The 14,209-nt window shown below is 41.1% G+C and overlaps 1 protein-coding gene across 1 annotated transcript in view; it reads left to right on the forward strand.

Annotated features, from left to right (window-relative positions):
* LOC139466996 (DNA mismatch repair protein Msh3-like) overlaps positions 1–14,209 on the forward strand; it is a 28,074-nt gene that overhangs the window by 8,858 nt on the left and 5,007 nt on the right. Inside the window, exons 7-18 of the mRNA XM_071248705.1 lie at positions 31–125; positions 778–889; positions 1,909–2,103; positions 4,762–4,894; positions 6,557–6,744; positions 7,228–7,396; positions 9,138–9,202; positions 9,660–9,776; positions 10,108–10,215; positions 10,924–11,038; positions 11,989–12,146; positions 13,598–13,784. Coding sequence (XP_071104806.1) covers positions 31–125; positions 778–889; positions 1,909–2,103; positions 4,762–4,894; positions 6,557–6,744; positions 7,228–7,396; positions 9,138–9,202; positions 9,660–9,776; positions 10,108–10,215; positions 10,924–11,038; positions 11,989–12,146; positions 13,598–13,784 — 1,642 coding nt within the window. The remainder of the gene's footprint in view (positions 1–30; positions 126–777; positions 890–1,908; positions 2,104–4,761; positions 4,895–6,556; positions 6,745–7,227; positions 7,397–9,137; positions 9,203–9,659; positions 9,777–10,107; positions 10,216–10,923; positions 11,039–11,988; positions 12,147–13,597; positions 13,785–14,209) is intronic.

The following is a 14,209-nucleotide window of genomic DNA, read 5'->3' on the forward strand; positions in this document are numbered from 1 at the left end:
TCGTACAGTGGTAATCAACCTGTGTTTCAGTTCAACCGAGGATGATCGAATACGACTGGAACGGTTAGGAGATGACAACTTTTTGTACAGCCAAGCATTTGAAACAGTTTCTGGCTTCTATTCTGGTAGGTAACAAGTCATATAGCAAGTAAATTCCAGGTCACGTGAAATTGCTTATTGTTCAGTGTTGGTTCATGTTTCTACATTTTTCATTATTTATTCAAAGTTCCTTTCCATGAGTAGGAGTATTCATTGAAGTATAATTTTGTGAGGTTCATCCCAGATGGTGATATTTTATTGTTCAATATCAGGGTTCACTCTAGGAATTTTCTGACATGGGACCTTTATGTGAAAATTTCAAATATTCCAGAGGTACACCCGCACTTGCCCATATGGCACAATGTTATAATACCCCATGGTATTTGAAAATGTGAGCCTTTTTTAAAATTTAGGGGCTTAAAGCACAAGGCCTTGAATATTATGATACAGTGATGGCTTGGACCTCTAGGTAAATCTTCTCTGTACACCATGGTAAAAGTGAAAGTAGGAGCAGCCCTGTAGTCTATGGTGTAACAATTGGATCTGCAGAGTAGTTTTCCTTACCCGTGCCAGTATCTGCTGGTTGTAAGTCAATCTAAGATTTGCCTCGATTATATCTCCTAGTTTGTCATCACTTTCCAGTATAAGGTTATCATCATCTACAGCATGCATGACACACCACTCACTCACAGCACAAAAAAGAGTGTCATATTGTATATAGTCCTTGTTCATATTCAGGAACCAGCCTTCAGTCGGTGGTCAACCTACCCAAGCCTGTCATCTGCTGTCTCTCAGCTATCATTGTCTACCTCAAAGATTTCCATTTACAGAATGCACTACAACTTACAAGGTAAGTGATTTACCATCTTCCTTAGGCAAGGGAGTTAACTGACTGTAAAAATCCAGTTTCCACCCTTGTCGAACTAGGCTGGCAGTATGGAGTTATATTTAGTCTGGACTAACGAGTCTATGCATAGTCGAATCCAAATAGCATTACGAAATCGACATCTGGTTAGTAAACTGCCATACAGATTTCGGTCACTTGCAGGATTTGCAAAGCATGCGTACCGCCAACTCGGCATCAACAGATATTTTCGTAATCATTTCATGTTTTCAATCAAGGTACTCACGTGATTTGATGCACTTTGTGAAGTAAGACCCGTTTTATTACAAGATACTTTTTGCTGTATCGATCATTTTGTTTGAAGCAAATGCAGGTGATATGAGAGGTGGAATCTGATTGGTCAAAAGGAGGGGGTATAGAAGGGACATAACTCGTAATAGCCACTGGTGGCGTTTCGATTGAACCTGGAAATTTTACAGTCAGTTAACTCCCTTACTTTGGGAAGATGGTGATATACTGCCTTGACATGTCTCTTATTCTAAATGTGATGTGACACTGTCACTGATGGCAAGAATGTTTTTTAATAAGCATCATTATCTCTAATTCGGTTAAATGATTTTTGTATTTCATAACCTTTTGAAATATGTCTAAGGTTTTATCTGGACCTGCTCAGATGCCCGATTAAGTCTGCAGCCAATATCAGTACGAATTGAAAATTTCCCATTTCATGTTTTTCTGGTTATGACTAATGACAACTTTGGATATGTCTTTGTAGGTGACTTGTATTTCACTTATAGCATGACTAACGAAGAGATTTAAATGAAATGAAATAATGTCTCCTAATTTGAGAAAATGAGAACTGACAGTCAAGGTACCCATCAAACACTACATCATGTCTTTGTTTTGTGATTCAGAATTTTTTTTAATAGATATACCACTTGTGTCTCAGGAGGAGGGATATTTCACATGGTCAAATTTGTTTTCTGAGTACCTGATGAAGGACGTGTTCCTGTGCTTTGTTTCAGTAATTTCACCGAGTTTTCCCTCAAGTCCAAGTTCCTGCAGCTAGGTGGCAGCACAGTGCGTAATCTGGAGTTGTTTCAGAACCTGACCGACGGCCGCCAGAGAGCCACATTGTTCTGGGTCATCAACCACACTGTGACAAAGTTTGGCTGTCGGCTGCTTAGATCATGGCTTGCTAATCCACTAATGGATGTCAGGTAACCATGGTAACCATCAACACTCGGCTAAATGTGGAATATATACACTGATTAATATTGCTTGCATGCTGAGCTGCAGTGATAGGCAAAAGCTCAACATGGTGTTTCAAAATGTAACCCATGATACCGTAGACCGCCGCCATGGTCGAGAGCCAAAGGTCGGTGGTTTGAACCTGTGGTTTCAAATGAAATGAAAAAACGTTAAAAAATGGTACTTGTTGTTACTCTCAGCCTGGCACTCAGCATTAAGGGGATAAAGCAAGGACTGGTTAACTGTGTCTGAGTGGTGTGTCCTTGTTAGATTGTGACATGACATTGCAGTGGGCTAATCCAGACTAGTACCAGCAGCCATTCACACACGCACACAAGCACACCCACCCACATTGTTGCACACGCGCACGCATGCATGCACGCACGTACATAAATGCACATTGCTTTATGAGTAAAATAATATTCAATGTGATGTTAAACCTCATTTCATCTCACAATACAATGTGTTGCAACACAATATGTGAACTATTTGAATGATATTGACATGTAATGGAGGACACTCATTATGTTGAAATCATTAATTGTTGGCTTGGGCTGGACTTGCATGAAGTTCAAAGTAGTTTTGTTGTTTCTTGTTGACACAGCTGCACGACAGTGGCCTGTAAATAATCAAGTCTGAACCAGTGACTCATATTATGAGCGGTGTCCCAGTGACTGATATTATGAGCGGTGTCCCAGTGACTGATATCATGAGCGGTGTCCCAGTGACTGATATCATGAGCAGTGTCCAAGTGACCGATATCATGAGCGGTGTCCCAGTGACTGATATCATGAATACTGTCCCAGTGACTGATATCATGAGCAGTGTCCCAGTGACTGATATCATGAGCGGTGTCCCAGTGACTGATATCATGAGCGGTGTCCCAGTGACTGATATCATGAGCGGTGTCCCGGTGACTGATATTATGAGCGGTGTCCCAGTGACTGATATCATGAGCGGTGTCCCAGTGACTGATATCATAAACAGTGTCCCAGTGACTGATATCATGAGCGGTGTCCCAGTGACTGATATCATGAGCGGTGTCCCAGTGACTGATATCATGAGCAGTGTCCCAGTGACTGATATCATGAGCGGTGTCCCAGTGACTGAAATCATGAGCGGTGTCCCAGTGACTGATATCATGAGCGGTGTCCCAGTGACTGATATCATGAGCGGTGTCCCAAGCCATCAGGGTACAGTGATAAGCAATCAACAAAACCTGTGTCATCAGACTTGAGACGACTGTCCTGAACTAGCCTATCCTAGCCTGTTTGGATCAGACTTGATTACTTACAGGCTGCTGACATATAGCTGAAATATTGCTGACTGCAGCGTAAAACAACATCACTCTCTGTATCAATGTTCATGAACTTAGGTTCACGGGTGATTTGTTCTGATATCATGAGCGGTGTCCCAGTGACTGATATCATGAATACTGTCCCAGTGACTGATATAATGAGCAGTGTCTCAGTGACTGATATCATGAGCGGTGTCCCAGTGACTGATATCATGAGCGGTGTCCCAGTGACTGATATCATGAGCTGTGTCCCGGTGACTGATATCATGAGCGGTGTCCCGGTGACTGATATTATGAGCGGTGTCCCAGTGACTGATATCATGAGCGGTGTCCCAGTGACTGATATCATTAACAGTGTCCCAGTGACTGATATCATGAGCAGTGTCCCAGTGACTGATATCATGAGCGGTGTCCCAGTGACTGATATCATGAGCAGTGTCCCAGTGACTGATATCATGAGCGGTGTCCCAGTGACTGAAATCATGAGCGGGGTCCCAGTGACTGATATCATGAGCGGTGTCCCAGTGACTGATATCATGAGCGGTGTCCCAAGCCATCAGGGTACAGTGATAAGCAATCAACAAAACCTTTGTCATCAGACTTTAGCTGACTGTCCTGAACTAGCCTATCCTAGCCTGTTTGGGTCAGACTTGATTACTTACAGGCTGCTGACATATAGCTGAAATATTGCTGACTGCAGCGTAAAACAACATCACTCTCTGTATCAATGTTCATTATCTTAGGTTCACGGGTGATTTGTTCTGTCCAAACCATGGTTAAGACAACTGGCCTGCATGACCCGTGTCTTCAGACCCGTGAAGATCCGGGTTACAATAGGTCTTCAGCAACCCATGCTTGCTGTAAAAGGGGACTATGCTTGTCGTAAGAGGCGACTGATGGGATTGGGTGGTCGGGCTTGCTGACTTGGTTAGCACAGACTTGTATAACGGATATGTAGGTCCATGGTTGATGCATGTAATTGTATCCCAATTGAGTGGATCGATGCTCATGATGCTCACTGGATTTTCTGGTCCAAACTCAATTATTCACAGATTTCTGTCATATAGCTGGAATATTGCTAAGTGCAGACTTAAACAACAAACAAACAAACTATAACTAACTTCAAAGAAAGGTATTTTACAGCCCTTTTCTACAAATTCAGCCTTGACGATAATTCTATTTGATAAACAGTTCCTCCTGGTTTCGAATATGGGTATGAAGTTTAACATTTGTCCCTGCAGATGAAAAGGGTTTGAAAGTATTTCTCTTTAGCATCAGTTGAGTGAGTAGTGTTCCTATAAGTTGTGTATTATCCCGTTCCCCCCTCCAGTGCTATCCGTGAGCGACAGGAAGCTGTGGAGGAGCTGGGCTGTGGCTCTCTGTCTGGCCTTGTCAAGCTCCGAGATGTCCTGGCCAAGCTGCCAGACCTGGAGAAGGGGCTGTGCTCCATCTACTACAAGAAGGTAACACTGTTATATCATGAAACTGCACATACAGTAGACAGAGGCGGATCCAGTAGTTTGATAGAGTAGTATGCACACCACTCCCAAGTCACCAAGTAACCAAAACACATGTTTGGTTGACGTGTAAGATGTCTGAAAAAAACCATGGTGTGCACTGGACAGTCCCAGACACAATTTGTGATTCTGCAAATGCAGAAAGATTTGCAGAAAATGTCTCTTAACACATAATTGCAAAAAAATATAGGAATTTGCCTTTTATTGGTCAGTCAATACACTAACTTTCATTAGTTTCAAATTTTCGCTTGAATGATGCATTTAACAAGCAATTCAGACATACAAAATATAAATCCTAAAATGCAACAAAGTTTGAAATATATCATTGTCTCTTATAAATGTAGTATTACAACATGACTTGTTCACATCTAACCATAAGCAAATATCAGACCTGTGCATATGTATTTGTATAATTTTATGTCTTGAAATGTCCAAATGCAAGAGATTAAGAAAATTAAAGAAAACAGTTGAGTTTGTAATTTGTATTAATGTTTGAGGGGAAATGGTTATGTTTTTACCACAGAATTTTTTTGCAAAATTGTGTGATTTTAGCAGCAGAATTTTTGTAGTTTTACAGCAGAATTTGTCTGCGACTGACTGGAGATATTGCTTCAGTAAAACAACACCCTTCAATCATTCATAGTAGGGCATGTATCCAGTATGCATATGTACTGCAAGAGTGTGTGTATTATGATGTATGGCATGGGTACTGTGTCTGTTTCCTGTGTCGGGAAAAGAGCTCCTCTGAGGGTTCAAAATGATTTCCAGGTTTTTATGTCTGTTATATGTATTGGTAGAGGGAAAAACCAATCCAAAAGTAGGACATTTATTTCCATGTCCAAGAAGAGGTACTAAGTGTTTAACAAAAGGGTAACTTAAAGATAGCAGTTTTATGAATAGATATATAACAATAGATCACAATAAGAATCTTTCTCAATACATGTGACGCATTGCAAATACTGCCAGGAACCAGTCTCATATAGGGCTTTATTGATTTCGCTGTGTGAATATTGATCAAGACTGTATACATATTAAACAGTGAGGCCACACTGTGACAGATTTGTCAGTAAATAAGGGTAGTGTGTATGCATGAAAATTAGTCATACTTCGTATTTGGAGTATAAACATCAGAGTGACATGTGAGTCAGAGTTATATATCAGAGTGACATGAGAGTCAGAGTTATACATCGGAGTGACATGAGAGTAAGAGTTATATACATCAGAGTGACATGAGAGTCAGATTTATACACCAGAGTGATATGAGAGTCAGAGTTATACATCAGAGTGACATGAGAGTCAGAGTTATACATCAGAGTGACATGTGAGTCAGTTATACATCAGAGTGACATGAGAGTCAGAGTTATACATCAGAGTGACATGAGAGTCAGAGTTATACATCAGAGTGACATGTGAGTCAGACAATGGTTATACATCAGAGTGACATGAGAGACAGAGTTATACATCAGAGTGACATGTGAGTCAGTTATACATCAGAGTGACATGAGAGTCAGAGTTATATACATCAGAATGACATGAGAGTCAGAGTTATACATCAGAGTGACATGAGAGTAAGAGTTATACATCAGAGTTACAATTTGCTTGTTTCAGTGCTCCACAGGTGAATTCTACCTGGTGTGTAAGGCTCTAGAGAAGATGTTTCGGGAGATGAAGACTCTATCCAGCTCTGTAGGAGACCAGGTGAAATCCACTTTGATAAAAACAATACTGACTGAAGTGCCGGGCCTGCTGGGGGAGGCGAAGAGCTTTTCAGGTCTCATCAATGAGAAAGCTGCAAGGTACAAGTTTGAAGATAGAAAATACACAAAATAGTATCTATATCTTCTCATGATGCTCTTTATTTTCCAAAACATTATGGAGCGGTTGGGTAGCCTACTGGTTAAAGCGTTTGCTCGACACGCCGAAGACCCAGGTTCAATTCCCATCCTGGGTACAATGTGTGAAGCCCATTTCTAGTGTTCTAGTGATATTGCTGGAATATTGCTATAATGGCGTAAAACCATACTCACTCACACCAAAACATTACAGCTGTGTTGCAGGAGGGGTGTGTTATATGCACATGCAATGAAATTTTATTTCCTTCCCCAAGCAAAACACTACCGGAAAAAGCAAGTCTGAATATCTGTTGTGAAGTGTGTTAGTCTCGTTTAAACGCTATTTTGTCTTTTAATGCATTTCATTAAATTCATTCATGTTTTGATATCATAATTCATTAGGATTTGAAGATTTGTGAAGTCTTGGGATGTTGTTGAATGTTTCAGAGAGAATGACAAACCCAACCTGTTCAGTGATGAGAGTAAATTTCCGCAGATTGTTGGCAGAAAGAAAGAGATGGCCGATGTACAACTAGACCTGAAGGACCACCTCCGAGATGTCCGCCGCACCGTCAGACAGCCTGCTCTCAACTACGTCACTGTGTTGCAGACAGAGGTCAGACACCATGGATGCAACTCATGTTGTGAATACCCGATGCATGTATTAGTTATGTGAAGGCTGTAACAGACATATTTCATAGCTTATTCAAACATACAAATTTATATGACATTCATCAACAGATTTGACGTTAATCAATTTTGAAATTATTTTAATTCTGACTTTTGAGAGAGCGTATTCTTCCTCTGATCCCATTTCTGGTCTAAATGTGAGTATCCTGTGGGTCCAGATAATTTTAGTGAATGCCCTGTGGGTCTAAATGTTGTTAGTGAATGCCCTGTGGGTCTAAATGTTGTTAGTGAATGCCCTGTGGGTCTAAATGTTGTTAGTGAATGCCCTGTGTGTCTAGATGTTGTTAGTGAATGTCCTGTGGGTCTAGATGTTGTTAGTGAATGTCCTGTGTGTCTAGATGTTGTTAGTGAATGCCCTGTGTGTCTAGATGTTGTTAGTGAATGCCCTGTGGGTCTAAATGTTGTTAGTGAATGCCCTGTGGGTCTAAATGTTGTTAGTGAATGCCCTGTGGGTCTAAATGTTGTTAGTGAATGCCCTGTGGGTCTAAATGTTGTTAGTGAATGCCCTGTGGGTCTAAATGTTGTTAGTGAATGCCCTGTGGGTCTAAATGTTGTTAGTGAATGTCCTGTGTGTCTAGATGTTGTTAGTAAATGTCCTGTGTGTCTAGATGTTGTTAGTGAATGTCCTGTGTGTCTAGATGTTGTTAGTGAATGTCCTGTGTGTTTAAATGTTGTTACTGAATGTCCTTTGTGTCTAAATGTTGTTGGTGAATGTCCTGTGTGTCTAAATGTTGTAAGTGAATGTCCTGTGTGTCTAGATGTTGTTAGTGAATGTCCTATGGGTCTAAATGTTGTTAGTGAATGTCCTGTGGGTCCAGATAATTTTAGTGAATGTCCTGTGTGTCTAGATGTTGTTAGTGAATGCCCTGTGGGTCTAAATGTTGTTAGTGAATGTCCTGTGTGTCTAGATGTTGTTAGTGAATGTCCTGTGGGACTAAATTTGTTAGTGAATGCCCTGTGTATCTAGATGTTGTTAGTGAATGTCCTGTGGGTCTAAATGTTGTTAGTGAATGTCCTGTGTGTCTAGATGTTGTTAGTGAATGCCCTGTGTATCTAGATGTTGTTAGTGAATGTCCTGTGGGTCCAGATAATTTTAGTGAATGTCCTGTGGGTCTAAATGTTGTTAGTGAATGTCCTGTGTGTCTAGATGTTGTTAGTGAATGTCCTGTGGGACTAAATTTGTTAGTGAATGCCCTGTGTATCTAGATGTTGTTAGTGAATGTCCTGTGGGTCTAAATGTTGTTATTGAATGCCCTGTGGGTCTAGATGTTGTTAGTGAATGTCCTGTGGGTCCAGATAGTGTTAGTGAATGTCCTGTGTGTCTAGATGTTGTTAGTGAATGCCCTGTGTGTCAAGATGTTGTTAGTGAACGTCCCGTGGGTCCAGATAGTGTTAGTGAATGCCCTGTTGGTCTAAATGTTGTTAATGAATTTCCTGTGGGTCTAAATGTTGTTAGTGAATGTCCTGTGTGTCTAGATGTTGTTTGTGAATGCCTTATGGATCTAAATGTTGTAAGTTAATGCCCTGTGGGTCTAGATTTTGTAAGAGAATGCCCTGTGTGAATTTGAGACATTGTCTTAAATAAAACTTGCTAGGACTGCAAACTGGCCTCAATCTCAGCCCTGTGAGCAGGCTGTGTAATTTAGAGACGTTACCCTGTGTTGTAGTTTCTGGTTGAGGTTCGGAACACCCAACTTAAACTGGTACCCTCCAATTGGACCAAGATCAGCAGGTGAGCTATGTTGTGACTTGGGGTGAACTAGCTTCCACAGGAGATGTCACCACATGTAATTGCATAACAATGCTTTGTGTCAACCATTGTGACATCATCAGCACTAACCCTTCTGCCACTGAGGCATGTCAGCTTTTTACACTCATGACACTGGTTATTACTGTTTGCAGTCTGAACAAGAAGAATGATTTGGGATGATAAATAGAATCGAACCCTCATGCCTTGAATTCAAATATATCCACACTCGTCAATAGAAGTTTACAAGTTTTATGAAGACGTAGATATATTTGATTTCAACAGACACTTGGGTGAGAATCTCTATATTTCAATGTTGGTCATCCTTGAGAAAGTTTATGGAAGAAAAGTACTAAGTTGAAAGCTTGCACATGTGTACAAAGAAAAATATTTTAGTATAAAGTAAACTTTACCAGTTACAAACAGAATTGTGTGTCTCCAGCACGAAGGCAGTGAGCAGATTCCACACACCGGTCATTGTGGAGAAGTACAAGCTGTTGAACCAGCTGCGGGAACAGTTGGTGCTGGATGCCACAGATGCATGGAGGGACTTCCTACAGTATGTACTGCACCATTCAGAGATGTCCTCCATTACAACATAGGCAGAATCATAATGATATTTTAAACCACATTCCACCAATACGATTAAGTGAAATATATATTACGATGTTTTATCAACTTATCGACCTCACAAGGGCATATTTTCATATACAACCAAATATTAATCAGTTGATATCACTTATGGTAGTGTGTGATGGTTGTTTGTGAGGAGTTTTGGTGATGAAATGAAATGCAAAAGATGAAATATTTTGATGGATTAGTCACAACACCACATGTAAAAAGGTTTTCACGTATGGTCACTTGAGTATGTTTGCGTGGCTTTGTTGCAGGGAGTTCTCGGAATTCTACCTGCAGTTCAAGAGGGGAATACAGCACCTGGCTACTCTAGACTGTCTCCTGTCTCTGTCCACACTCGCTCAGCAGAACGGATACTGCAGGTCAGTACTTCATTATATGGGCAGAAGTTCTGATTCCTGTGGTATCAAACAATACAGTGCTACTATGAATATCACACCTTGACAAATTCATTAAAAGAGGTGGACATTTTTCTGTAGTGGGAAACATATTTATATATAACATATAACATATTTGGGGTATACTTAAACATAGTCCTTACCATGATGATATTTTGTTGTTGCATCTTGAGCCATTCTGTTTTATTATGGCAGTTTAACATTAAGAGTACAGTTTTGTGCTGATATCATGACATTGTGTCAAAACCACACAATCAGAATACTTCTCATATTAAAGTCTCTACTTGGATGTAAAAGATGTTGACCTTGTTGGGAGTGAGGCAGATCTTATTGCCCACAAGAAACACCATGTCTATGAAATAATGTCTTAGATATAATGTTTAAATACAGAAATACTACATGTTCTTGATGCCAAAAAACAAATCCCCAAAGTGTTCTTTTTCTACATATTCAGTGAAAGTGTGAATATTGAAGTTTCTATTATAGATATATGTGCTTCTTGATAATTGAAGCAGCTTTCATTTCCTAAGCCCTTGAATGTAGCTTGCCATGAAAATCACGTGATTCACAGAAACGTGCAATGTGTCCCTTGACAGGGGTGGTAGGGCAAGCTGTTCCAAGACAGACCAGGAACTACTGTTCCCTTCTGTTTAAATGTTCTCGTTGTTTTAGGCCTGAAGTGGTGGATGACACAGTGTGTGTGGAGATTGATCAGGGCCGACACCCAGTCATAGACGTTCTCAAGGCCGATCATGAACAGTTTGTGCCCAATGATACACAGTTACAGGTAGGCTGTCCTTGTGTGTGGAGATTGATCAGGGCCGACACCCAGTCATAGACATTCTCAAGGCCGATCATGAACAGTTTGTGCCCAATGATACACAGTTACAGGTAGGCTGTCCTTGTGTGTGGAGATTGATCAGGGCCGACACCCAGTCATAGACATTCTCAAGGCCGATCATGAACAGTTTGTGCCCAATGATACATAGTTAGTTACAGGTAGGCTGTCCTTGTGTGTGGAGATTGATCAGGGCCGACACCCAGTCATAGACATTCTCAAGGCCGATCATGAACAGTTTGTGCCCAGTGATACACAGTTACAGGTAGGCTGTCAGTGTGTGTGGAGATTGATCAGGGCCGACACCCAGTCATAGACATTCTCAAGGCCGATCATGAACAGTTTGTGCCCAATGATACACAGTTACAGGTAGGCTGTCAGTGTGTGTGGAGATTGATTAGTAGGGTTGACACCCAGTCATAGACCATGGTTACAGGTAGGCTGTCAGTCTGTGTGGAGATTGATTAGCAGGGTTACAATAAATACCTGGAGCCATTCAACACCATAGCTTGTTTTGAGTCTGACACAAACTTGTGGGTGCTGAATCTAGCTGTCAAATCTGACAACGGCCACAAGCAAGAGACGTTCAGTGAGAAGTCACTGATCAGAGGTGGTGACATCACTTCCAACAAAAAACAATGGCATTTGTCATATTAGAATGAAGATATGATACCATGGTTAACAGAGGAGCATACTGTTGCAGTAATATGTCTTGTGCGTATTTTGTGTTGAAACCTTAAGATAGACATGGGGTGAGTAGGTCAGTGAAACTGTGAGGGTAGGCCAAAAGCTTGAGCAGGTAGTCCGACTGACAACTTTTGTCTGTCCATAAACTGGCAACATAGTAGCAAACAATCCTTGCAATGTGAACCAAGTCCATGTTAATCTGTTTATGACAGGCAAGCGGGGAGCGAGTAATGATTATCACTGGACCCAACATGGGAGGCAAGAGCTCATACATCCGACAAGTGGCCCTCATCTCCATCATGGCACAGATCGGATCGTTTGTCCCAGCCGACAGAGTGACACTTGGAGTGCTAGATGCTATATACACAAGGTAGGCCTACATGGGGGTGACATGGCTAGCTGAGAACTACTGCATAATCATCAGGGTCATGAGTGGCCCATTGGACATAGGTCTAAAGTTGCAATCCATTCCTGTGGCAAGGTCTGATCATCAAGGGTTTGCATTGCAGAGTGTTGGCCTGATTCATCAAAGGCCTTCAACCTGTCACTTTAAGATTTCCTTCCATGTTGAGCTGATGCATAGTGATAGAATACAGCCCAAATCTGTATATATACACTCAGAGTGTTGGCCTGATTCATCAAAGGCCTTCAACCTGTCACTTTAAGATTTCCTTCCATGTTGAGCTGATGCATAGTGATAGAATACAGCCCAAATCTGTATATATAAACTCAGAGTGTTGGCCTGATTCATCAAAGGCCTTCAACCTGTCACTTCAAGATTTCCTTCCATGTTGAGCTGATGCATAGTGATAGAATACAGCCCAAATCTGTATATATACACTCAGAGTGTTGGCCTGATTCATCAAAGGCCTTAAACCTGTCACTTTAAGATTTCCTTCCATGTTGAGCTGATGCATAGTGATAGAATACAGCCCAAATCTGTATATATACACTCAGAGTGTTGGCCTGATTCATCAAAGGCCTTAAACCTGTCACTTTAAGATTTCCTTCCATGTTGAGCTGATGCATAGTGATAGAATACAGCCCAAATCTGTATATATACACTCAGAGTGTTGGCCTGATTCATCAAAGGCCTTAAACCTGTCACTTTAAGATTTCCTTCCATGTTGAGCTGATGCATAGTGATAGAATACAGCCCAAATCTGTATATATACACTCAGAGTGTTGGCCTGATTCATCAAAGGCCTTCAACCTGTCACTTCAAGATTACCTTCCATGTTGAGCTGATGTATAGTGATAGAATACAGCCCAAATCTGTATATACTTGATGTATTTTATAAAGACACTGTAAACAAATTTCTCATGCTTGCAAGAGATCACTATGACTATATCAGATACAGTGGCAATACATAGTTTAAAGTCACTTACTCATACGTCCTCATGGCTTTCGTGACATAGTGGACAGAGCATCTGCCCGGAAGGGGGACGAAAAGAGTCGTACCAAAAGATGTTTAAAGATGGAACTTCCTGCCTAGTGCTAAGTTTAAGAGAATAAAACTAGGACTGGTCGGCTCAGAGTCATTATGTGATGCTTGAATGGGGTATCCATGTTAAACTGGTGCCTCAGTCAGCTGGCACTACAGAGCTGTCATTCGTACAAGGACTTTGGCTAATACAAGCACAAGCACATGCCCATGCACATGCACATGCACACAAACAGGTACACGCACATGCACCCACACACATTGCTAATAATGTTTAACACAAGGTTAAACGCCATTCCTCCACATCTCACCACACTTCATCTCACATGGACATTTCACAAACAAAGGACAGGACGATCTTTTTGCTGTATTGTAGAATGGGTGCAGCTGATGAGATCTTCAAGGGGCGCAGCACCTTCATGGTGGAACTGGAGGAGGCTTCCGACATCATGGCTCACGCTACAGAGAGGTCCCTCGTCATCATGGACGAGCTGGGCAGGGGGACATCTACCCACGATGGAGTGGCCATTGCCTTTGCCACCCTCAACTTCTTTATCAAAGAAGTGTGTATATCGGTTGAGCCTTGTGAACATTGATACTGGGGAATGGGGAAATGGTCAGACTATATGTAATATTGATGAGTTTTTTGTTGTTACCAGTAGACATATTTTGAAAACATTTTACAAATGATCTTTTGCATAACCTTGATGTCGATAACTGAACCAAAACCCTTTCCCAGGTTGATGGTACACAGCTGTTTATTTGTTTAAGCAACAACAAAAATAATGCCCACACTATATTTTCTAAAGTCAATACTTGGGAACCAGTTCTTTTAGTTTTTTAAGTCTAAGGTACAAACTGATGAATCCATGGAACTGTTTTATGGATAACAATTTCATTTCGTTATGATGTGATGAAGGGGCAAGAACTAGATCAGAAACAAACACTATAGAACTTGCTTTCAATGAAAGGTTTCATGTCTTCAAGT

This window comes from Haliotis cracherodii, unplaced genomic scaffold, assembly GCF_022045235.1.
Source record: "Haliotis cracherodii isolate W230 unplaced genomic scaffold, xgHalCrac1.p SCAF_1, whole genome shotgun sequence".
In the NCBI taxonomy this organism is placed as follows: domain Eukaryota; kingdom Metazoa; phylum Mollusca; class Gastropoda; order Lepetellida; family Haliotidae; genus Haliotis; species Haliotis cracherodii.